We start from the raw sequence: 22,848 nt of genomic DNA, 5'->3' as shown, positions 1-22,848 counted from the left end.
GGCTCTGGGCAGCCTGGGCTGCTGGTTGGCGACCTGCACATAGCAGGGGGTTGAAACCAGATGGTCATTATGGTCCTTTGCAACCCAGGCCATTCTCGGATTCTATGTCTTTATCAGAAAATATTTAATACTGTTCCTAATTGCCGTGTCAGTGTTTCAAGAGTCCAGCTCTGAAATGTAGGTTAAACTAATTTTTACATGATTTTCCCCATGGAATACACCTGAACTTCGTGATACTGCTTGCAGCCTTATGTTAAGACTGTTTGCATTTGGAGAACACTGTACATCATTTGGATGGAATCTGCACAGACTGAAAAACACTTTGCAGGTAAGTGCGAATATTTTCTTATGCTAAAAATGCTGAAAGTGAAGCATGTGAACATTTATGTTGTAAGCTTAGTTTCATACAGTCCAAATTTTCTAGATAGCTATCTTTTTGTGCCTGATTGTGCACGTGAAAGCAAGAACAACATATAGAGTAAGTTTGAGCTATTTTTTCAAGTCTTTTCCTTGAAGTAGACACCTTGTCTTTTGAGTCCTTGAGATCTCTGACTTAAGTCATGTTTTTTAACTCAGTAAGGTAGTCTTGGTGCCCAAAGTTATGACCTTTCTCACCACCCATGTTAGGGACAACATTCACTCTTTAGTGACTCTGTTTTTTAATAGATGAACAACAGAAAGTGAGATTGAAATTGTTTTTCAAGAGGCTTAAATCAGCATCCCTGATGACCACTTAATTTTACATTAATTAGAAACTAATCTGTATTTGCTGTTATACCCCTGATTAGAACCTCTCATGTGGTGTTAATATGACCTTCACAGAGCTTCTGAGCAATTCAGGATGAGAGCAGAGTCTGTTAATCAGCTGCTGGATTTATCTTGGTAAAACACAGCGCAATTTCAGGCTGAGTACAGGCTTAGGAAGAGCTATCCTGTCACCTGTGAACAAGCCATTATTTCTGAGAAGCTCTTTTCCTTCTTTTCATTTTTGAAGTGTCATTTTTCAGTGCGATCTACAAGACGGAAATGGGAAACTATTTCAATCACTAGCACATTGTACTTACTGTTTTATTTATTAATCATAGAATCTAAATATGGGGGAGAGGTTGATAATTTATGCTTAGACTAGAGGAGAAACATGCCCTTTACTCTGGCTTATTTTCTCTCTCAAAGAAGGCATTGTCTTCATGAGTGAAACGAGCAGAGGAGTGTTATGCAGGGGAGACTGTGGCTATAGTACTACCAAAGTGGCTCTACCCTATGGCCTGGGAAAGAAAAATAATTCTTAAGTTGTAGTTTGGACAATAATGTCCAGGAAAAGAAGTAAGGCGGAGGATCTGGAAACAGAACTGCAGTCTTACATCTCTTTTAAGCTTTGCCAAATTTCTATGTACTTGCAGCAGGATTGGATTCTCTGTCTTCTCTCTAGTGAATGACTTTATCCTGAGACACCTGCAGTTAACATCCCTTTTTATGGTCTGTGACCCTACTGATGTTTTGGGCACTGTAGCTTAAGCTGTTTAGATCAGTGCTTCAGGGCAAACTGCTGCAAGACCTATTTCTTGGCTCTGTTTTATTCTGGTTTGTTTATGTCTAAAGCTGGCAGCACAGTCTGTCCCACAGAGCCAAGCTTGTGCTGTAATCCTGCATGAGGCATCTTTGCAGTGGAAGGAAGTCTGGCGTCCTCCTCCAGCCCCGGAGAGTTTCTGTACAGATAACACTTCAAGCAGCAGAAGTTTATGCTGGGCGAAGTAAATGAAATGTGAGAGAAATGGTCAACCCCCTTTTCGATGTGTGGTTTCAGAGAGACTGTGCTTGAAGGTGTTTCAGAGATGTCCCCAAAGAAATGACTAAGGAGCTTTCTATGCTCTCTTAGGGACACAGCTCTGCATCTCCACCATCAGATGAGAGCATCTGCACTGTGTGACTGCAGCAAAGATATGCACAAGAAAAGGCTCTGTGCAGCTCCACCCATTCCAAAGATGACTCCCAAGCATGCTTTTTGTTCAAACAAGAGACACTGAGCTGCTACAAACTACTCTAGCTGGACTTTTAGAGGTGGACACACCACTTCACCAAATTTATTTGGAAGTCTTGAAATCATTTAAGCAACCTAATCAGGAATACTTTGGTTTTGGTTATTTCCTACATTACCCTTTGCAGATCCAGTGGTATCTGTGCAAGGATATCCCACTCAGAAGTTGTTCAATCAATGCTGTTTTGCTTATAGACCACAAAATTTTAACTCCTCTACTTCCCCTTTATGCACTCTCTACCCTGCATATACAGCTATATGTATACACAAAAGCAAAGTTAAGGTGGGAAAAGAGAAATGTGGAAGGAAATGTGATATGTTTTCACCACCTTACTTTTTATTAAAGAGGCACACAGCAACTAAAATGAAAACAAAAACAAAGGTCCCTTTCAGCATAAATCATTCTGTGATTATATTCTGTGATTCTATTATATGATGTTACTATTACTTCCTAACCCTGTTAAGAAAATCATATATTTTTGCATCAAAAATTAGCAAAATAAGCATTAACTTGAAGAGTCGAATTGCCCTCTGTGTGCTGCTGTTTTCTAGTACCTGTTATTTAGGTTTTCTTTAGGATAAATAGCTTAAAATTGAAAAGTCTTTTAATTGAAAAGTTTTACAAGCAAGCTGAAAATGTTTTCTTCTTTTTAATCTCATATTTAAAGTGTAGATTAAGGCATAACCTGTATTTTTTGCAAGAAGGGACACAGTACATTGATTGTACAGTGAGCAAAGCTGCCACTCATCAAATAATAGCAGTTGTAAAAGCTATTAAAAGTTTCTGATGTCTCTAAGTGCTTAAGTGCATTATGTGTCTGTTCACTGAAAATTGTACACTGTCCTCCATCTCACGTTACTAGGAGCTCTCCTGTGGTTTTGAATGCTGCAGCCCTGAAGGTTCTTTGCCTAATGCTCTCAGAATAGCTCTGAATTTGGTCTTTAGCAAATTGTGTGAATCATTGAAAATTTAATAGCTTACATCACGTGTCTCTATTACAGTGGTACAGTATGTTATTTTGGAAAGGTAAAAGGACATAAATGGTGGAAGTTATTGAACAGATGAGCCTCTGGTTAACTGGAAACAATTGGGAAAAATAGATACTAGAGAAAAGCAGTGTACCACTTTGGTTGGGATCACAGTTGTTCTCTGCAGGTTTGAAAAATTGATCTTTAGAAGCAAATAGTGAAAAATCTACTTCAGGTTGAGATGATTGCCCAAGAGAAGAGCGGAAAGGGACTGACCTTGTGAAAGGGGCACTCTGTGTGCTCAGCTGGCTGGCCCTCTCACCAGGCTGTCACAGGGAGGAGGCTAGCCCCATGCAAAGTGCCATTAAGACTTCATGCTCAGGGGCTGCACCCTCTCTTCAGTCCAGAGATATTTCTTCCTTTGTGCAATACACACACAGCTGCAATTGCACAGCCCAACCTTGAGAGCATGTGAACAAACCTCTGAAAAGGCACAGTTAAGAAAAGACTTGTGCTGTGCTCATTTTCTAGCTGGATACCCTGAGACAGTCTGGTAAGATGGACAAGCAGTGAGACTACCAGGACGTAAACATATTTGAAGCTCTTTCATGCAGATTCCCATTCCTGACAAATGATCATGTTCCTATGCCTGACAGCTGCTGATGTTGTCTCTGTCACAGTGCATTCTCTCACAAACTTGAGATATCATAGATATCATAGAACCACAGAACTACCAAGTTTGAAGACCTCTAAGATTGTCCTGTCCAGCCATCCGCCTATCACCTTGTCCCTCAGTACAACACCTAAATGTTTCTTGAACACCTCCAGAGTTGGTGTCTCCACCACCTCCCTGGGCAGCCTATTCCTCTACCTGACCACTCTCTTGGAGAGCGATTATTTCCTGACGTCCAACCTGAATTTCCCTTGGTGCATCTTGAGACCATTCCTTCTAGTTCTACTGCTAGTTACATGGGAGAAGAGGCCAGCTCCCACATCACCACAGCCTTCCATCAGGTAGTTGCAGAGAGCAGTAAGATCTTCCTGAGCCTCCTCTCCTCCAGACCGAACAATCCCAGCTCCCTCAGCTGCTCTTCATAAGGCTTGTGCTCCAGACCCCTCACAGCTCCTTTACAGGGTGAATACTACAACCTGCTTCCCCCTCATGATTGTGCAGAAGAATGTTTAGAGAACAAGCAAGGAAATTATTGGTGATAGATGTGAGAAACCACAGAAAATAGAAAAATTGGAATATTCTTAGCGGGACAGTAGCTGCTTTTAGTGACTTTTGTATATGTATCTGACAATATCTGCCCCCTCCCTGGAAGCATTCAAGGCCAGGCTGGATGGGGCTGTGAGCAACCTGGTCTAGAGGGAGGTGTTCCTGCCTATAGCGGGGGATTGGAACTACATGATCTTCAAGCTCCCTTCTAACCCAAACCATTCTATGATTCTATATTGGTCTAGATTCCAGGTAGACTTCACTGTACTCATGGCATATGTGCTTTGATTAGTGTGAGAAGGGTTGATTTCATTCAGCATGTGTTTGAAAGCTCCAATCTCTGCTTATATTTCCTGAACAGTACGGGTAGGTCAGCAATCTGTAACATCTTGTATAGTCACTGCTGCAGAAATAATATTTGAACAAGATAATGGTTATGCAGCTGCATGGCAGCTTTGGGATCTGAGGCAACAAGAACAGAAGTTGCTGGTTGTGCTTTGCATTTCAAATGGAAAAGGTATTGAGATATACACAGTCTATTGCGAAGGTATGCATGTATTTGTCATGCTTAGCAGAACGGACCTGAAAAACCATCTAGTGATGTGTTTATGCGTTGTCCCATCTCTGGAGACTTTCAAGGCAACTTGATCTAGCTGTGGTGTCCCTGTTCATTGCAGGAGAGATGGACTGGATGACCATCAAAGGTCCCTTCCAACTCTAAGGACTATGATTCTAAGAAATCTCCAGGGCAGGCTGTAGATCGAATTGCTCCACTAGGAACACAACAGGTAACTGAGATAGCTATTTATTAATAATAGCTATTATTAATAATAATTTCATTGGGATTCTATTGTCTTACTAAGAAGAACAACATTTAATATTCAAGATCTCGTATAAGGCTGCTATACAGGCTATAAGGAGTGACCCTCGTGGAATAAAAAAATTATTTAAGTAGTTGACATTCATGGTTATTACATTTCTCAGGGTTATTAAACATTCTGTCTGATTTGTTGTGCAAGCTAAGTCTGCTGTGTTTTAAGAACATACTGAGCAGTTCAGTTTGTACTGAGCTCAAGCAATACTCAACATTCCCACCTCTGTAGAAAGAATCTGAAGTTATGGGACTGTTCATTCTCTTTTGTTTTCTTTCTGTGTCTCTGGGTCTTCATCGGTTCCTTCTTTCTATCTGCCTACATAGATGAACTCTAGGAGACTTTAATTAGCTTGCTGTAAAAGAAATATACAACAGAATTGAAAGAAAGCAGATGGGAATGTCTTTTTTAATGCAAACTTGCACTACAGGTTGCAATGGCTTGTGCCTCAGCACAAGGGAAACATTATCAGTGTCTGTTATCCTGTTCAGTGATTGAATGCCCACCTTTTCCTCTCTCAGTATCTGATTAGAGAAAATAATTTCCTTCCTGTGGTTTCTCAGAGCTTTGTCCTCTGAATTTTCCCTTTCCTTATTGTCTTTCCCCGCAGCTCGTTACATACCTAAGGAAGTTTCTTAAGGACAGAAAAGTATCCAATTCCCAGTGAAGGTCACTGGAACGTTAGTTTATGTACAGGTGTTACATTTTAGACTAAAAGTAATTCGCATATTCCTACATTATTATATATGAAGTGTGCCCTGAATCATTCTGTCCAGTACAAAAACACCTTTCTGTGTTTGAAAACTAAAAATTCAAGACATTGGCACTGTTTTGCTCTGCTCCCAGTGGCTGCTTTACTGGAATACAGGAGTAAACAAGAAAAAAAGTACTACTGGGTGCTGTGCTGTTTAAAGTGTCATATTTTCAGCAGCTTGAATTTCAGTTGCATTGTAGCAGTCTTCTAATCCTCACAAATGAATATATGTGGTTCGTTGTGTTAATCTTTCTGATTCTGAGCTCAATGTTAACATTTTATAATCAGAACAAAAGATCTTGGTATAGCCCAGACTATAGTAATAGCTGAATAACAATCAAAATTGTATAACAGGAGTGTGGCTTTAGCACTGATTATCTAAGGGTGTAATCATGGCACGTGTTCAAGAGGAGGTCATGCTTTTTATTTGGGCACCAGGCGTAGATTTTAAGTTTCTGTTTGCAGCATGCAGAATTCTGTGCCCTAATTTAAATAAGTCATCCTGTTCTTGAGAGAATCATCTCAGCTTAAACCTATTTACTTAGCCAATTGCATCTTTATTATCTGTTAGTAGATGAGTAGTTTTGTCATGCCAAGTCTCGCTGAACTCTCTGTCATAACTCTTCTTTATGTAGTTTCAAGTCAGTTCAGCTGTCCTCAAAACACAAGGAAATCAGTGTGCTTCCTTGGGCACTGACTTTTATGGTCTTTGGCATCACGGATCTCTGGCTGTCCTGACAGCAGTGCCTTCTGCCAGGGATTCATTAGTGGAAGATAGAGTCGCTAGGAGCAGGGCCATGTGCCTGCACTGCGTTAGAGTTCTGCACTAAGGCAGGGAGTGATGGAGCCCTGAGGCATCACTTGCTGTCTCTGTTACACCCCTCCTGGCCCTGGGAAGAGAGATCTGGGCTTCCTAAGGGGAAGCACAAAGCCACCAGGCAGGATGTGGCTGGGCTCGCAGCCATGTGTCGCTAGCCTGGCCAGGTGCTCTGCAGCTCTGCACAACAGGGAAGCTGAAATAATGAAGTGCCTTAATATCTACCTCTGATTAAAAAAAAAAAAAAAGGAAATTCAGTGTTCCTCTGTACTTCTGCACTAATCAGAATCTAAAACGTACAGTTATAAGAGAAGCAGGTTCAATATATTAACTGTTATATGCTTCAAACCACACAATTAGCTAAGACAAAGCTTTTCGTTCAATCTCTTCAAAAGCTCTACGCAAAAATGAAAACTTGTGATGCCTATTTTGTCTTCATTTTCAGCTCGTAATGGAGTAACAACCATGAAAAATGGGATTTCCTGGGAATTCATTAGCAGTTGGGATCCCCTCAGTAAGATGCAGAGCTTCATTTTACTGTGACCATCAGGCCTGAGGAGCAGCTCGGTGAGTTTATTTTCTTTCATAACTCTTTATTTTCTGCCTTGTGCATTCAATAACGTGTTTCTCCCAGGGACTTGGACTTTCAATTGCAATGTTTGCAATGCTTTTGGATATATGTGTTGTAACATTTAGCAGTGAGGCATTAGATGGGCCATTTCCCAGCAATAATAAAAGTAATAACAGCTTTAAAAGGTTTTTGGTTTGTTGGTTTTTTTATTTTTTTATTTTTTGCTATCTGCAGCCTAGATTATCATCTTATTTTAAATTGACAACAAGGGCCAGGTGGCTGCTATAAGAGTAAGATATGAATTACGATCTTATGCTTCCAAGGCAGTCTTGGCCAGGGGCTGTTCAGGCATAAATTGGTTCCTATTACTTATTTGCAAAGGAGGGGGAAGGTATTGTTCATTTCCATGGGAACACCATGTAGCAGAACACACGCATGATTACTCTGTATTATTTCCAGTAAAAAGCCGATATTTACTCCATCTTAACAGCTAACAACTGACACTGCCATGGGTATTTCTATTGTGTTGTTCAACAAGGACTAGGAATTACCTTCCATGCTGTTTTGCAGTATTCCCAAAGTTAGGGCCATATGCCTAGCAAAGAAAATAAAGGGTGGAATTATGAGGAAGCTCCAAAAGTAATGCCTCCTGTTTCATTATGTTGGTCCGTGGCATCACAGGTGGATGTTGGTGGTATGGCAGCAGAGGCTGAACCTTCCCACCAATATTCCATTGCATTCTGTGGCCATGTGAAAGATGGCAGCAGAGGGGCAGTCTGACAGAATGGCATTTGACGTGGAAGTGCATATGAAGCAAAGGTATGTCATTGAATTCCTCCATGTGGAAAAAATGGCACTAATTGCTATTCACTGATGCTTGCTGAATGTCTGTGGTGGCCAAACAGTGGATGTGAGCACAGTGTCGATGTGGGTGGTGCGTTTTACCAGCAACAACTGTGGGTCACCTCCACTGGTGCAGTTATTCATGAATGTGGCATGCAGTCTCTTGTTCATCCCTTGTGAAAATGCATAGCTAATGGCAGAGAATATATTGAAAAATGTTTTGTAGCTGAGAATTTGCTCTCTCAGTGTTATTGTGCTCTTTGTGTACCTATTATAGTTTCTGTGGCAATACTTTCAGAGCTAGTAATGGGGCCTACAGGATAGAATATTGATGTTTTGAGGGGAAAAAAAAACAACATGCCAACAAGCTCCTTCTGTGACCTTGGAGATTGCATCTCTCTAAACTAACTTTTTCACAGCTAGAGAAAAAAAAAAAAGGGAAGACTTCTTGGAAATCATTGTTAGATTGTGAAGTTTAAGTGAGATGCCAACTATGAATCTGTAGTTTAAATCTGTGTCTTCAGTTGAATGAGAAAAAGGAACCAGATGTAATCTCTAAAAAAAGACAAGTGCTTCTTCTTTCTACCATGCTTCTAAGCTTTTGATTGGAAAGAAGCATGCCTGTCTTTTTTTTTTTTTTTTCACAAAGTCTGTGGAAAAACTAGTCGCTCCTTTTCTTGATAATACAGTTTGAATTTGCTTTTCCTAGACTAGAAAATAGATTGAAAGGGATTATCAAATTACTTGAAGTCTTTATCTTTTTGTCTAAAGTTTTCTGTCCTTTGCAAGCACACTGTTAGGCAAGATTTGTCAGTAAGTTCTGATGGAGTTGGTTCCTCCCCACAAGTTCCCTGTGGCTGCTGTCTTGTCTTTGTGAGCCTTTCCATCTGTATTCAGCAGTTCTTTCTCCTCCTTCATCCACCCATGTCACACTGAGACGTAAAAATCTCTGCCCCAGATGGCACTGTATCGCTGACAGCATGTGACTAATACTATGTTTGTTCATAAATATAAATATGCCTCATCAGCAATTACATTCTTCTGTAAGATACTTATCTGTGAGTTAGAGTGGCATAAATCTAGAGTACACAGCAATGACACGAGTTTTAAGGCCTATCAACTGTAAAACTTGTATTCTTTCCTTATAAAAGATGTAGTAAGGTATCCTCATCTCTACTTTTTCATCCTATTCCTATAATCAATGCACTATAAACCAGCATAAAAATTATTTTATCAATGTTTCTTATTTTCCAAAGGTGAGAGAACTGTTGACCTTCCCCTGTTCATTGTATGGCCTCATCTTAAAATTAAGGTGCAGATGGAGAGAAGGGAGTGCTTGCTTATTGGATTGATTTCATACTTAATCTGTGACATAGCTTTAGTCCCCAGTATTTCTGACAAGAACCTACCCTGATGTTAACGAGGCTTCTTAAAAACTGAGAACGGGCACCTAAGTCTGAACTATTTAACATCAGTAGAGCGCATAGGTAGCAGTGAAAATTCTAGCCAAACATTGAGCATGGATGTTTCTTTGACGAAGGCAAAGATGGAGAACTGACCACAACTACTTGCCATGCAGATGCTGTGCCAAGGACAAGGTAAGGCAGCTGATTTCAGGAACTTGCAGCACAGTGACATATTTAAGATAAATGTTCCACAAGTTACTAAAATAAACTACTGTGTCTATACAGCACTGCATTTTATGTGACAGTGTGCTATATAGCTTAAAGTAGATTGGACTATGATAAGGCTGTTAGTAACCAGTTCACTTCCAAACAGCGAGTTGAGCAAAATGGAAAGTTCACCTAATTTTCTGATTGGGTGTTTGAAGGTATTATAAAAGAAAATTGTTCCAGTTTTGAAATGACCTTGGCATTTATTAGTTGTCAGACTGCTTTTTTGAGGCTCACAAGCCCAGCTGCCTCATAAAGAAGCAGTCTTTCTGGATATATGACATGTTTGAAAACCAGATTTCATCTTTTTCCAAAATTCTCCATTGCTAACAATTGAATAGACTGTTGTGGGGCTTGGGTTCAGTTTCCTGGCATTACCCACATAATGCCATACCAGCATAATTCGTGTGTCAGAGGACCTCAGAAGGAATCTTACTGTTCTACTTATTGACACAAAGAAGGATGCAATATCAGGGTCCTGCTGAAATCACTGGAGTACCCAAGCTGGGTTTTGATGATGTTACTCTTTTTAAGAACTTTGGCCATTGCCAAAAGGCTCACCTGTAGATTTCAGAATTCTAAGCCTTTTAGCTATTCGATGAGGATGCCAGGTTGTAGAAAAATAAAATATTTGCTTTCTTTATTCCTTACTCTTCAGTATATTTGTTTTCCTTAATTCCTTGCTACTTCACAAAGGAAACCAAATCTAATGGTGGGTGATGATTTAACGTCTTACCAGCTCCTATTGTGCAAGTATAATCTGGCTGATGGTAGAAGAATTTTTCTGAAGTGTATATTTATTTTAAGCTGTTGGTACAAGATAATAACTTGGCTGATAATGGCTTATGATGTATAAAAACTTGCCACATTTTACTCTTGCCACACTTTCCTGAACAGAGGCAGTCTGTGGCTGTTGAGGTTTTACTGAATTCCCTGTTCAACGTTTCCAGTTCTGTATTTAATTTTGTGAACTGCAAACTGTGTTCAGCGGAAGAAGCAATAGTAATTTGCCCAGGTTTATAAGGTTGCTCATCGATTAAAGTTGCAAGCATATGCATAGGGATGTATGTGGGCACTGGTACCCCAGAGCAGTATTAACCGTTGCAAATGCTGTAGAATTGCCTAGAAATTGGACCTATGAGATCATGTCCTGATAAGCTAGATTCCCAAGAATGTGGACACTTAATCATTTAGAATATTCCTTGCCAAAATCTAGATTGAGTTTATTCTTATCTTGCAGCTGCAGAAGTTTTTCAGAGCTGTAAATACTTCAGAAGTCTGCAGCCACTTGGAAACAGAACAATTAATGTCTTCATTGCATTGAATTTCCTGCTACCTGTGTCATTCCCAAAGCACAACAGCATTCACGAGCAAGGTATTTTACCTACTAATACCTAACCTACGTTTTATACGCTTAATTATTTTCATCTACTACAGTTTCAGCTGATGAGGCTAGACGTTTTTAAAAATGATTAGCCCGCATTCAAACATTTGCTGCATATCAGGTAGGGGGAAGAATTTTGAATATAGATCTTTTATAACAGTTTTTGAGAGCTAATTATTGGAGGGGAAAAGAAATAAAAAAGGAGACTGGTATCTCCTCAATCTGTTAAAAACATTGGTGGCCACATCTCATTTTTGTTTTCATAAAAACGAGAAAAAAATTGTTACGTTCATTGGAATTCTATTAAAATTTTGTGCCTTTGTATGAAAGTACAATTCTGGAGTTACCTGTTGAATTGTTTTTTCCTTGTTAAAAAATGAAACTTGAACCTTTTCTTTTATAATAGAAATTTATATTTATCAGCATTAAAAATTTCTCTCAGCATTTGCATAACAAGTGTGTAAGCAAAACTAGAAGGCTTATTTGTGCCCTGATTATCCAATCTCTGCTTCAGCACAGTGTCGTTGAACAAGAATCATGCTATATAAAGGGGCGTTGTGAGAAGTGCTCATTTTCACTTAGAAGCAGAAAGGTAAGTTTGACTTTTCATAAATCACAAGGAACTTCAGCTAGTAGGGAAACCTGTTCCAGCATTTCTGTGGTCACATTTACATTTAAAAGGTAATTTTTTTTTTGCTTTAATAGTGATGGGGGGGGAAGGGAGAAGTGTATTTTTTTTTCACTTACATTGGTAATTTTACTGAATGCAGAGGTGCCTGAAGGATACCAGATTGTGGTGACTGATGAAGGTCATTAAAAGTAGATTAATACTGAAGAGTTGCCTTTCCATTTTGTTATATAACTGATCAGAACTCTGGCTGTGCATCATGATCCCATTATGAGCTGGATCCAGTAGTTCATTTAAATGCAATTCCCTAAATGATCAGCATCAGAGGAAAAGTACCTGTTGTAATTGCATTCTCTTATCTTGGTGACATAAGTATGCCCAGCTACCTAAAGTGGTTTCTATTACAGTCTTTTATAATCTGCTCTCCCCAGTCATTGACCAGCATTGTCAGAGGGATCTGTTAGCCTTCAACACAGGAAATGGTAAACAATCTGAAACAGTTCAGATTCGTGCTTGAAATGTGACAGTGCTTTAATACAGCATGCAGGTTCTCGGGTTGATTAGAAATGTACTTGTTAAAGAAGATAATCCTGGCCACAAGGAACTGGCACTATGACGTAAGCTATGCATCTGTGCTAAAACTTAAGACATACATGAATATTCTTATATTCAAGGGAATGTTTCACCAAATTGAGTTTGATGTGACATTTCTCTAGACAAACAAGTAAAATTTGCTCTTAAAAATATTCAGAATTGATGTATACATAGAATGTAAAAAGCCTTTTACAGTAAAGTCAGCCTAGCAGATGAAACCTTATTTCATATTTTTAAAGCTCAATCCAGTTGTGCATATCCATTCAATAAATGGCACTAATAATAAACTGAGATTCTAATTCTGCTCTTCACATATGCTTTGAAATAAATTCCTTGTACTAACTGATGAACACCCATTTTTTAGCTAAAAGAATAGTACATGGTCATCTAATTGTAAAGTGTGAAGTCAAGGTTTGTATGTCAGCCCACCCAGGTCATCTCGTTAAAACTGGATACTTGTTCTGACATCTTGAACCTGTCTTTCTCTCTCATTTTTAGCTGAGTAATGTCAATAACCGAATACCTCCATGACATAACATTTTTCATCAGTTCAAGTTTTATAACCACACAGCATTGGCCAATGCTACAACGATCCCTGGTTTGACAGCACTTTCTACTCATAATATCTCAGCACAAAAAATTACGTCCTTACTTAGTGTTATGCCAGAAAGGATAAAATAAGATGAGTGGGCCTATTGGCAACCAGCAAACATGCTTTTTTTGGAACACTAACTCAGACATCTTCAAGCTTGTAGAATTTTGTTCAGAGAAAGGATTGTAATATCAGTTGAGCTATAAAATGTTGGCCATGTGTAAAATTCTCTACTACTCAACCTACTTCAAATAAGTGTGCCTAAGTCATATCGTCCTTAAAGAGATTGCCAAGTAGCTCCAAACCTTCACAATGACTGCTGTAACAGATTGTGCCTTTCAGGTAGGTGTCATATATGTCTATGTTTTGTTGAGTGATTGTAGGTCTTATAAATAAGTAATGGGTTAAACTTGGTCAGTTTTACACGAGCTCATTTCTCAAGGATTAATCCAACAAATAATCAGTAATAGCAAAAATGACTATTTGCTCCCACTGCTCCCAAATGTCTAACAATCTTTCTGTAGTACGTATGTCAATTGATATCAGTCTAGAAACATTTATATGGATAGGCTATGATAGCAAAAGAAACCATATACCTTAAACTTTACTTTATTTGAACAAGTATAGAATGTAAATTTCAAGAAGGGAACATAAAAAAAGCTATTCAATTCTATCAGCCACTGCCTACATGTTTTACAGAATCACTGCTTAACAGATACATGCATTTTCTTACAGCTTCCCTGAGCAACCATGTTGTCTTACTCATTCTGCATGATTGCAGCAGCAGTTGCTTTATTAATGCCTTGCCACGCACAAAACTGTGCAGGAGCTCCTGAGCTACCCAGTATCCCTGGAGTTAGTGGACTGCCTGGTCTGGGAGGTAACAGTAGTAATGCTCTTCATGTACATGTATCAATCATTACTCTTCAGTAAGAAAATAATTATTTGTTCTCTTTTCATTCAGACAAAATAAGACAACAGAAGATGAATTTCAATGTTTAGTGATTTCAAATTCTAGTAAATCCAGAGTGTGATTTTCTGCTCTGATCTTTTGTTCACATTTCCAGCCCACAGCTAACTTTCCATTTTTGGAAGAACTCCTTGTTCTGAAGGCTAAATGACTGGCATGGAAGGGTATATGTTCACAAGCAAGTGGTGCTGTAGGTGGAGGGAAAAACTGAATGGAGGAAATATTGGCTTGATATTTTTCCTAAAAGATAGACCATAGTTTATCAATATTTAAACATAGAAAAATAATATATGTACATATATACATATAGTGCTTTTCTGTTGCCTTTCCAAAGGGAATTGCTTCTTCTACAGCAAAAGATTTTTTGTTTGAATAAAATATTATTCTAGTAAGTATTTACAAATGCAACAAAAATTTGCCTAGTATTTTTCTGCAGCGTTAAAAAATGATACACAGAAAAGTATCTTTCTCAGGAATATAGTTTGCATTGTGTAATTGTATTTCAGGTCCATTACTAGGCTGAAAGCAATAAAAAAGTTATTCATTATCTCAAACTGCAATTTGTTAGATATAAGTTCTATTGTTTGCTGATGTTTGCCCCTTAAAATAAAATTATGCTCCTCTTATCCAGGTCTCAACAGATACTTTGGAGGTCTATTCCAGCCTTACAGAAAAGAGAAACTTCCTGAACGTCAGTGGTTACAAAGACAGCAAGGTGAGAAAGGAGTGAAAGGGATCAACAGCAGGTTTGCAGCACTAGGTGAAAGAGGCTGATCTCTATATAACATTTTGTCAGAAAAGTGACTCCTTTTTTTAAGTCAAATGTCCTATTTTTCACTAATGGTAACACGATCACAAAAGCACCCCAGTAATTTCTTAGTACATTTAGGATTATTGTTACTGGTGGAAATATGCATGAAAGCATCCAGTGCATTTAGAACCATCTACATGGAAACCCTCCTGTATCAGTGTTTAGTTTACCTTAAAATAAGGAGTAAAAACACAAAGCATCCATTCAGCAACATAAAAATAAAATTATAATCTAAATTTTGCTTGATGCCAGAGGAAATAGACCCTCTCCAAAATAGCTGTTGTGCCAGTTCAGTAACAATTATGAAAATGAAACAAGTCCTCTTTGCAAAGCCACGGTAAAATATTTTATCTCAGGACCCTTATATTCTTATAGACATGACATAAACTCCAGGCTATAAAAAATATTTTTTCTGTGTGTAAGTAAATTTTGAGTTTTTCCGAGGGCTGTGGGGTTTTCTTTGTTTATTTTGGTACAGATTAGTCAGAAAGTGACAAAAATATTTTAAAAATACTTGTTTTACTCCGGGTTGTAGTTAAAATACATTATACACTGGTTAGTTTTGAAAAAAAGTTAGTTTTATCCAGTGAGATACATTGATACATGAGATTTTGGCTGCGGGGTGACCTCACTGCAGCCTTTCAGTGTCTAAAAGGAGCCTACAAACAGGAGGGGAGTCAACTCTATGAAAGGGTAGATAACAGCAGGACAAGGGGAAATGGTTTTAAATTGAAGGAGGGAAGATTGAGGTTGGATGTCAGGGGGAAGCTCTTTACTATGAGAGCGGTGAGGTGCTGGAACAGCTGCCCAGAGAGGCTGTGGATGCCCTGTCCATCCCTGGAGGTGTTCAAGGCCAGGTTGGATGGGGCCTGGGCAGCCTGGGCTGGCATTAAATGTGGAGGTTGGTGGTCCTGCATGAGGCAGGGGTTCGAAGCTTCACGATCCTTGAGATCCCTTTCAACTTGGGCTATTCTTTGATTTCTATAACCAGAACCTACCTTTTCCTGATTGTGTAACTTCTATTTTCACCTGTTTAGATCTGTCTACTTCTTTTGACGATGAACTCCGCAATGTTTTACTGAATCTAAGACAACGACTATTCCAGCTTGAAGGAGGTAGCTTTTTCATTTTTAATTTTTTAGCTCTCAATCATTTCCAGTGCAATGGGCAAAATTAATTATAGAATCAAGACTTGTAGAAAAGAAATCACGCTTGAAAAAATGGAACTACATTCCAAAACTAGAAGTTGCTGTGAAACATCACGGAGGTGTCCTAGGAATGTTGTAGAGCTCGTACTCATTTCCTGTAGTGCTACTAAGTTTTGGCCTTAGGTCAAGTAGACCCAAACCTTCAAAGAGAAATTAGGTTTCTTATTCCTACTACTGACAGTGTAGAATAAGATGTAGTCTATCTACACCATCTTAAAAAAAGAACTTGTGCAGTTCGTTACCTATTAAGACTGTTAAGAATAAATTGAATTAACTTAGATGCTCTAATAATGCCCAGTACAATTAGATGTCCAGTAAGCAGCACAAAGCTTGTTTGTAAGACAGCCTGAAGTGTTGCTTTGCACTTTACAATGTTCTGCATTTTTGAACTGCAAGGTAAGATGTACTTAGGCATATGAGAAAAGGAACAGTAAAGAAAGGTATTTTCTTAGTGGGAGAGAAAAATGCAGCCTTCTCACAGGAGCACTGAGTACATTTATTCAAATTTCATCCCTATTTCCAAAAAAATCTGAATGGCATTGCAACTTCCACACTGATTCATGGAAACTCTTCACCCTTGTTGTCTACTGCTTTCATTTCTATCTACCAGCAATGATATCATTGTAGGTCGTGGAAAAGTTTTGTGTACTGAGTACTTAATTTTCTCTACACCTCTTTAGTTCTCTGCTTTCTCATCAGTATGCCACAAGAAATAAGAAAGTGAGCAAACTTTTCTTTTCATGTTTCAGTGCTTGCTTTGAATGGGAAAATAACAAAAGTAGGAGAGAAAATATTTGCCAGCAATGGAAAGGAAGTCAATTTTTCATCTGCCCTAGAATCCTGTGAAGAGACTGGAGGAACTCTTGCAACTCCCATGAATGAGGAGGAGAATAAAGCTATTATGGGCATTGTGAAACAGTATAACCGATACGCTTACTTGGGTATTAAAGAGAGTGACACTGCAGGTCAATTTAAGTACATGAATGGCCAACCTCTGAATTATACCAACTGGCAACAGTATGAGCCTAATGGCAAAGGGACAGAAAAATGTGTAGAGATGTACACTGATGGAAACTGGAAAGACAGAAAATGCAACCTGTACCGCCTCACAATCTGTGAATATTAGAGAATAACCTTTCAGGCACCTGAGAACGAACGTGGAGACCATGAAATACCCTGTGTTTCATTCAGACTGATGCAATTTCTGCAATTATTTTATGTCAGAAAATCTAAAATGAATCATATTACTAGATATTTTTATGCTTAAGAAAATGCCAAATATAGAAGGTGATTAACTTACTTAATTAAAATGTGCTTAATCTGATATACTTGTCTCTCTTTTTGGAGAGCTGAGAGCTCAGAATTCACTGGTCGCAACAGACTGTCTCTCTCCACTAGGTCTACATGAAAATTAGAGGAAAATTCCAAGGACAGGGTTTGGATATCGGAAAAAAACTGAAGATAAAATTACCTTTGATTGAAAACACTGTGAAAACATAGTGAAAACATTTCCACGTATTTCATAAATAGCCTTACAGATCATGAATAGATTTCACTGGACCAATGAAGGTCTTTGGACTTGAGTATCTCCTAGAACAATAAGGCTCTCCTAAAAGCCTTAAGTGACGTGTGTCATAGTGAAGCATGTATTAATACATTTAGCGTCCATATTTAACCATCTTTATAAAAATACTAACAGTACTGGTAGCAGTTAATTTTCTTAGTTAATCAGAAACCACTCTCTGTAAAATACTGATAAACATTGCCTTTGATTTATGTAAACGTATAAAAAGGTACGTAAAACACTAAAATTGCATTTTTTTCCTAAAACATCACATTCTCTCATAAAATTATGACCATTGTTGTGTTAAAAGGCCACTTGTCGTCTCCCACATAACTGATCAAGCATATACTATTTGAGGGGAGCAGGTAGAAGTTCAATCAATTCAAACACAAACTACATCTCTATTGATGTCGTGCCAATAAACCACAAAGACCACGATTCAAATCTCCTAGTATCGAGAAGGATTTTTTCAGAAAGTGCTTTTCCTGCCTCTCAGTTTCAGTAGCAGGCTGGGACAGTAAGAACTCAAAAAAGGACTAGAAGTAGAAATCCTCATACGCTTACCCTACATAGGGAAGTCCTGGGTTCATCCTGGGCTCATTGTAAAACAACCTGAGGGAGAAAAGATAGTACTGGAGTTAAATCACATGCATAATAGCTTTTACTTCATCTTTTTTTCCTTCCCCACAACTGACTCTGTGAAGTGAGCTTATATGAACCTGGACTTGACTTTGGGCAGTGTTTCCCCTGCCCTATCCTTGTTGTGAAAGGGATGGGGTCTGTCCAATGTCGTCATTTGAAGCTTTGTTGGGTAGGAAAGCTTTAGGATGTTCAGACATCAGCACAAGCTTAATCTGGTGGGAAGGGTGGCTGGTGTGCTGTGATGGACAGTTACAGGATCTTCAGAAAAGACAGGCAGGGCACTAAGAGGGTGGTGGGCATAGGACAGGCTCCCCAGGGCAGTAGTCATGGCTGGGAGCTGCTGTTCAAGAAATGCCCAGGTAACACTCTCAGACATAGTCTGATTTTTGGGTGGTCCTTTGTGGAACTAGAGTTGGACTCCATGACCGTCTTTATGGGTCACTTCCAACCTGGGATATTCTATGGTTCTATGATGTGGAAAAGGAGGGGATAATTCTCATCAAGACCACATACAGAACTTCAGCTGATCTGAGAATGGATGTGAAAATGGGAAAAACACACTCAGCAGCATGCTGGATAGACTTCAAAATGTGAACACGCTTTACAAAATAGCATTCTTGGAGACCTATAATGACAATAAAAATTTTGGCAAAAATTTCAAGTGGGAAGGAACAGATCATACCATGAAAATGATTCTGTCAGATTACCTTGAGAAAAGATGGGGCTGAAGTAATAGTTTTTACTTTTTCTGCGTCTTACAAAAAAATTGAAGATTTACTTAAATCTACCTCTACCTTTAAAATTTTTATTATCAATATTTTAGTTAGCTATTGATATTTTACTAAGTAAACTTTGTTTGGAATTTTTGGCTTTCAAGCATACAGCTTCTTTGTTAGGGGGAGATGATCAAACATCACAAAACAACACCATGTTGGAGAAGGCTAAAAAAAAAAAAAAATCACTCTACTGATGTGCTGATTTATTATTTGAAACAAATTTGCATGTTCGTTGCATAGATGTCTCGCTAACTTCAGGGTGTTCTATTTGTTAAGCCATTATTTATTCCCATCATATCAATGTATACATGACGACTATATAAGGTTCTTATTAAAATATATACATAATGTCCTTATTAAAATTAACATGTAAATCTTAGATAACATACTATCTACCTCTGAGGTAATTTCCAGCTTAGAGCAATATCTTCTTTTATAACTGCGTAATTTAATTGGATGCATTATCTTAGAAATACTGTTACCAATTTTGAGCACTCAGAAATCACTCCTCCCTCTCTGTGCACCAGTCCCTCTCACATATAAAGAAACTGATTTCAGTTTACATCAAATAAGTATCTTTCAGTGTATTCCTGATTTTTGTGGGGGAAAAAAAAAGGCGGTTGGGGGGAGGATGAAAACAATACCCACGGTTCATCAGAAAACTGAGGTCCAGTTCAAACTTGTGTGAACATACTAAGTGACTGGATGTGACCTAGGGTGTCAGGGCTACCTTATACTGTAAAAATTGTGACCAATGCCTCCTTTATAGTTTTTATTTTTAATACTGAAGCCAGACTTCAGGAAGATTAATTACAATATTGCTCTGTTCTTTTCCAGGAGGTGAAAAAACACCAGTGCCCTGATGCCAAGAAGTCCTACCAGTACTGCAAGTGCAAGGTAAGCTTAAGGTTAATCATACACTTCACGTTTATTTGCAGCTTTTATTTAACAGAACAGTAAGTGGGAGAAGAAATATTTGCCACCGGGGATATTTGTTTGCTGGTTTTGAAACCACGCTGAAATGAGGTGGAAAGACTGATAGTCCTTCTAGAACTCTCATGAGCTAGAGAAAAACAATGTTCTTGAGAGTATTGTGTAATGGTAAAACAGACGTGTTTATCTGGATCTTGACGAGAGTCAGATTGTAAGTAAATGTCACGTTGAAGTCTACTATTTAAAATTGTATTAGCCTACAGTTATACAAACAGACCTAGATTTAAAGCGTGATCAATACAGGATGCTTGGAAATTAGAGTAGCTAAGGGGATTGGGATGTTAAGAGGATTGGACTTGAGTTGAAGTGCCTGTTAGGAAACCAGAGTTTGGCTCAAGGGTGGTAGGCCAGGTATAGTGCCAGGTGAAACCTGAATGTAGCTTTCATTCACCTCTCCTCCTGTGGCTCAGGAGATAGGAGGCTGTGCTGCAAGAGCACCTAAGCACTTGAGGAAGCTTCAGTGATTGTAATTATAGTCATAAGGACTGCAATGAACAATTGAGCTTTGGCTTGCAGACAACAAGGACAAATGAAGAATATACAGAAAAACAGTTTCATCTAATTCATAAACAAGGTTTTAATTTTGATTTGGGTTTTTTGTTTGTTTGTTTTTTGTTGTTGTTGTTTGTTTTTTCAATTATGAGCACAGATCACAGTGTATGAAGTTAAAATATATTTAAGTCTTAATGCTGCTGATAAAGTCAACAAAACACTAGGTTGAAGGTCGCCTTCCCAGGTGTCTATATCCTGCTGTATTCTTTGCTTCCTGATCTCAAAGCTCAGCAAGAACAGCCTCCATTCTCTGAGAAGTGCTGCTAGACATCAGAATTGAGAGGAGAAACACTAGGTCCCATGTGCTCTCTGCTCTTCCCTATATTCCCTGCTATAAGGGAGCTGTTGAAGACAGTCTGACAAGGATGTTGAAGGCTGCACAGAGAAAATAAAATACAGAAGTCAAGGGACAAGGTGGTAGTGAGGTAGGATGGAAGTAGCAGCAGAACAGCACAAAAGCTGTGTAAACAGAAAATACAAATGAGCTTGGGGTCATTTAAATACAAGCCAAGCCAATAAGGAGGAAAAATTTTTAAGGTTACCTGTAGTATGAAAATCACCATGAAGGAAAAATATATAAAACTTTCAGGAGGTTAAGTGTATAGAGGAAAGGCTAACAAGCAAGCTGGTGGAAGGAACACACACCCACTTTCATAAACTGAAATTCAACTCTAATGTCCATATTCCTCAAAGCAGCTAAGAAAGATGCATTGACAGACTTCTGTCCTCAACGTGTTTGATATTTACCTACTTACACTGTAGTTCAGTACACTGAACCAACTCTTAATCATCTTGATTTGCTTCACTAGCAGTGTAGCTATAATGATAAATGCAGAAATGCTGCATAAAATTTTCCAGTGTTCTAGAACTGTTTATTCTCCGTTAGGTCTATATTCCTCAGTCTCAAGGAGTTTCTGTTACATGCTGCTCAAAGCAAGATCAGAAAAATTTTACATGTTATCGTAGTTGTACAGAACATTAGTCTACTTGAGCATAAACAGTGTAGTAAAAATGCAAGTATTGTGGAAATACTTTATCTTGCTCCTCCTTACCAACGTGCTGATGAAAAGCAAGAGAAGAAAGGTTTGCCATTTATCAGATTCACATCAGTTACTGGGCCAAACTGTACCAGAAAACTTCTATCTCCCCCCATGTTTCCCAGGCTATCAGTCAGAATGTGAAACTCACCAACAGGGACCAAGCCTCACCTCCTTTTCACACCTGACTGACCTCTGGTTTCTCTCACACATGTGGTTGAAGTTCTCAAGCTTCATAATCTCACCATGGATGCAAACGCTAGGGACCTCTGCTTAAGCTCACCTGGACTCCAGGTAATTGCCTCAGTTTCTGTTTGTTTCGTGAAACAACCAGAAAACCTCATCCAAAAGAACATTAAGAGGACTAAGCCAAACACTCAAAATATAGGAACTGTAAAATCTGATGAGAAAATTTAAGCAAAGATTACTCATGCAAATTTAAACTGGCTCTCTTCTACCGAGGCGCGTACAGCTGGCACAGCCTATTTATTTTTCACAGGGCTAGCGCCTTTCTCAGAACACTCAGTAAACACTGCTGTGGGGAATTAATCTGGCTTCTGTGGGCATGACACCACTGAGAGAGGACCCAAACTCAGCTGAGTTAAGTGTGAATATGCAGGGTACAGCACATGGCATACACACCTATGGAAAGGATGTAGACTTGCTTCAACACAGCAGCATCTCAGACCAGTATGGACATTTCATCCCTCAATTGCCTTAGCTGCTAGACTTCCTGTGACATCCAGATGCTGGCCTAGCACACAAAGATATACTTTTTTGAACTTGACCACAGCTTGAAACCCCCTTCCCAAAAGTCCCCGTTAAATACAGAAACTCAGCAGAGAGTAACTTAGAAATGCATGGCAACATCTTCCATTTCAGTGATGCCCCACGCTCTGAGGCCTCTACAATTACAGGACTGACACAGAGATGCATTTACCTTCACTGAAAGGCCACTATACTGTTGAATAAAACTGTATTACTTACATAGAACAGCAGAATTGTTATTTATGATACATAAGCTTCCCCTGGAATATCCTGTTCTGTTACTTCTACATAAGCTGCGGATGTAGCACTGTTTTCTGACTTTGAGGCTATGCTACTGCCTATTTAGATTCTGTTAAGCTACAATAGTTTAGTTATCACAGACTGAGTTCTTATCAGTGATAATGAAAGCGATAGCACTATAGGGATGTTCCTGGTGCATATTACACTTCAGGTTAACTCTGGATTTTAGCTTATCTTCACTGATATTTACAGTTTGACATTTACACAGCAATTCTCTGGATGCATCAGGTATTTCAAATAAGTATTGAGAAATTGCTTTGTTCTGTTCCAAGTTTT

General features: G+C 38.7%; 2 protein-coding genes and 1 long non-coding RNA gene across 7 annotated transcripts in view; 2 read left to right on the top strand and 1 right to left on the bottom strand.

Annotated features, from left to right (window-relative positions):
* Nucleotides 1–22,848, bottom strand: part of LOC104911873 — a 65,156-nt gene that overhangs the window by 40,760 nt on the left and 1,548 nt on the right. For both annotated transcript variants that reach the window (XR_794231.3, XR_794232.3), the window contains exon 2: nucleotides 18,069–18,116. This is a non-coding gene — a long non-coding RNA (uncharacterized LOC104911873). The remainder of the gene's footprint in view (nucleotides 1–18,068; nucleotides 18,117–22,848) is intronic.
* LOC100551159 (pulmonary surfactant-associated protein A-like) lies at nucleotides 6,970–18,029 on the top strand. Of its 4 annotated transcripts, none has more exons than XM_003207786.4 (7): nucleotides 6,970–7,233; nucleotides 10,994–11,128; nucleotides 11,652–11,729; nucleotides 13,687–13,831; nucleotides 14,553–14,636; nucleotides 15,770–15,847; nucleotides 16,690–18,029. In XM_003207786.4, the coding sequence occupies exons 4-7, from the start codon at nucleotides 13,702–13,704 to the stop codon at nucleotides 17,064–17,066; spliced, it is 669 nt and encodes a 222-aa protein (XP_003207834.1). In that variant the 5' UTR covers nucleotides 6,970–7,233; nucleotides 10,994–11,128; nucleotides 11,652–11,729; nucleotides 13,687–13,701; the 3' UTR covers nucleotides 17,067–18,029. The 4 variants fall into 4 exon arrangements, with proteins under 4 accessions (XP_003207834.1, XP_019473557.1, XP_031410195.1 ...); XM_019618012.2 differs by having other exon boundaries at nucleotides 11,652–11,818; XM_031554335.1 differs by lacking the exon at nucleotides 6,970–7,233 and adding an exon at nucleotides 9,291–9,678 and having other exon boundaries at nucleotides 11,652–11,818.
* LOC100551007 (pulmonary surfactant-associated protein A-like) overlaps nucleotides 19,760–22,848 on the top strand; it is a 6,448-nt gene continuing 3,359 nt past the window's right edge. The window contains exon 1 of the mRNA XM_019618014.2: nucleotides 19,760–19,819. The gene's annotated coding sequence lies outside the window, so the exon portion shown is untranslated. The remainder of the gene's footprint in view (nucleotides 19,820–22,848) is intronic.

Source organism: Meleagris gallopavo, chromosome 8 (genome assembly GCF_000146605.3).
Source record: "Meleagris gallopavo isolate NT-WF06-2002-E0010 breed Aviagen turkey brand Nicholas breeding stock chromosome 8, Turkey_5.1, whole genome shotgun sequence".
Lineage (NCBI taxonomy): Eukaryota > Metazoa > Chordata > Aves > Galliformes > Phasianidae > Meleagris > Meleagris gallopavo.
Note: the sequence above shows the minus strand (reverse complement) of the source record. Positions and strands in the feature narration are given on the sequence as shown.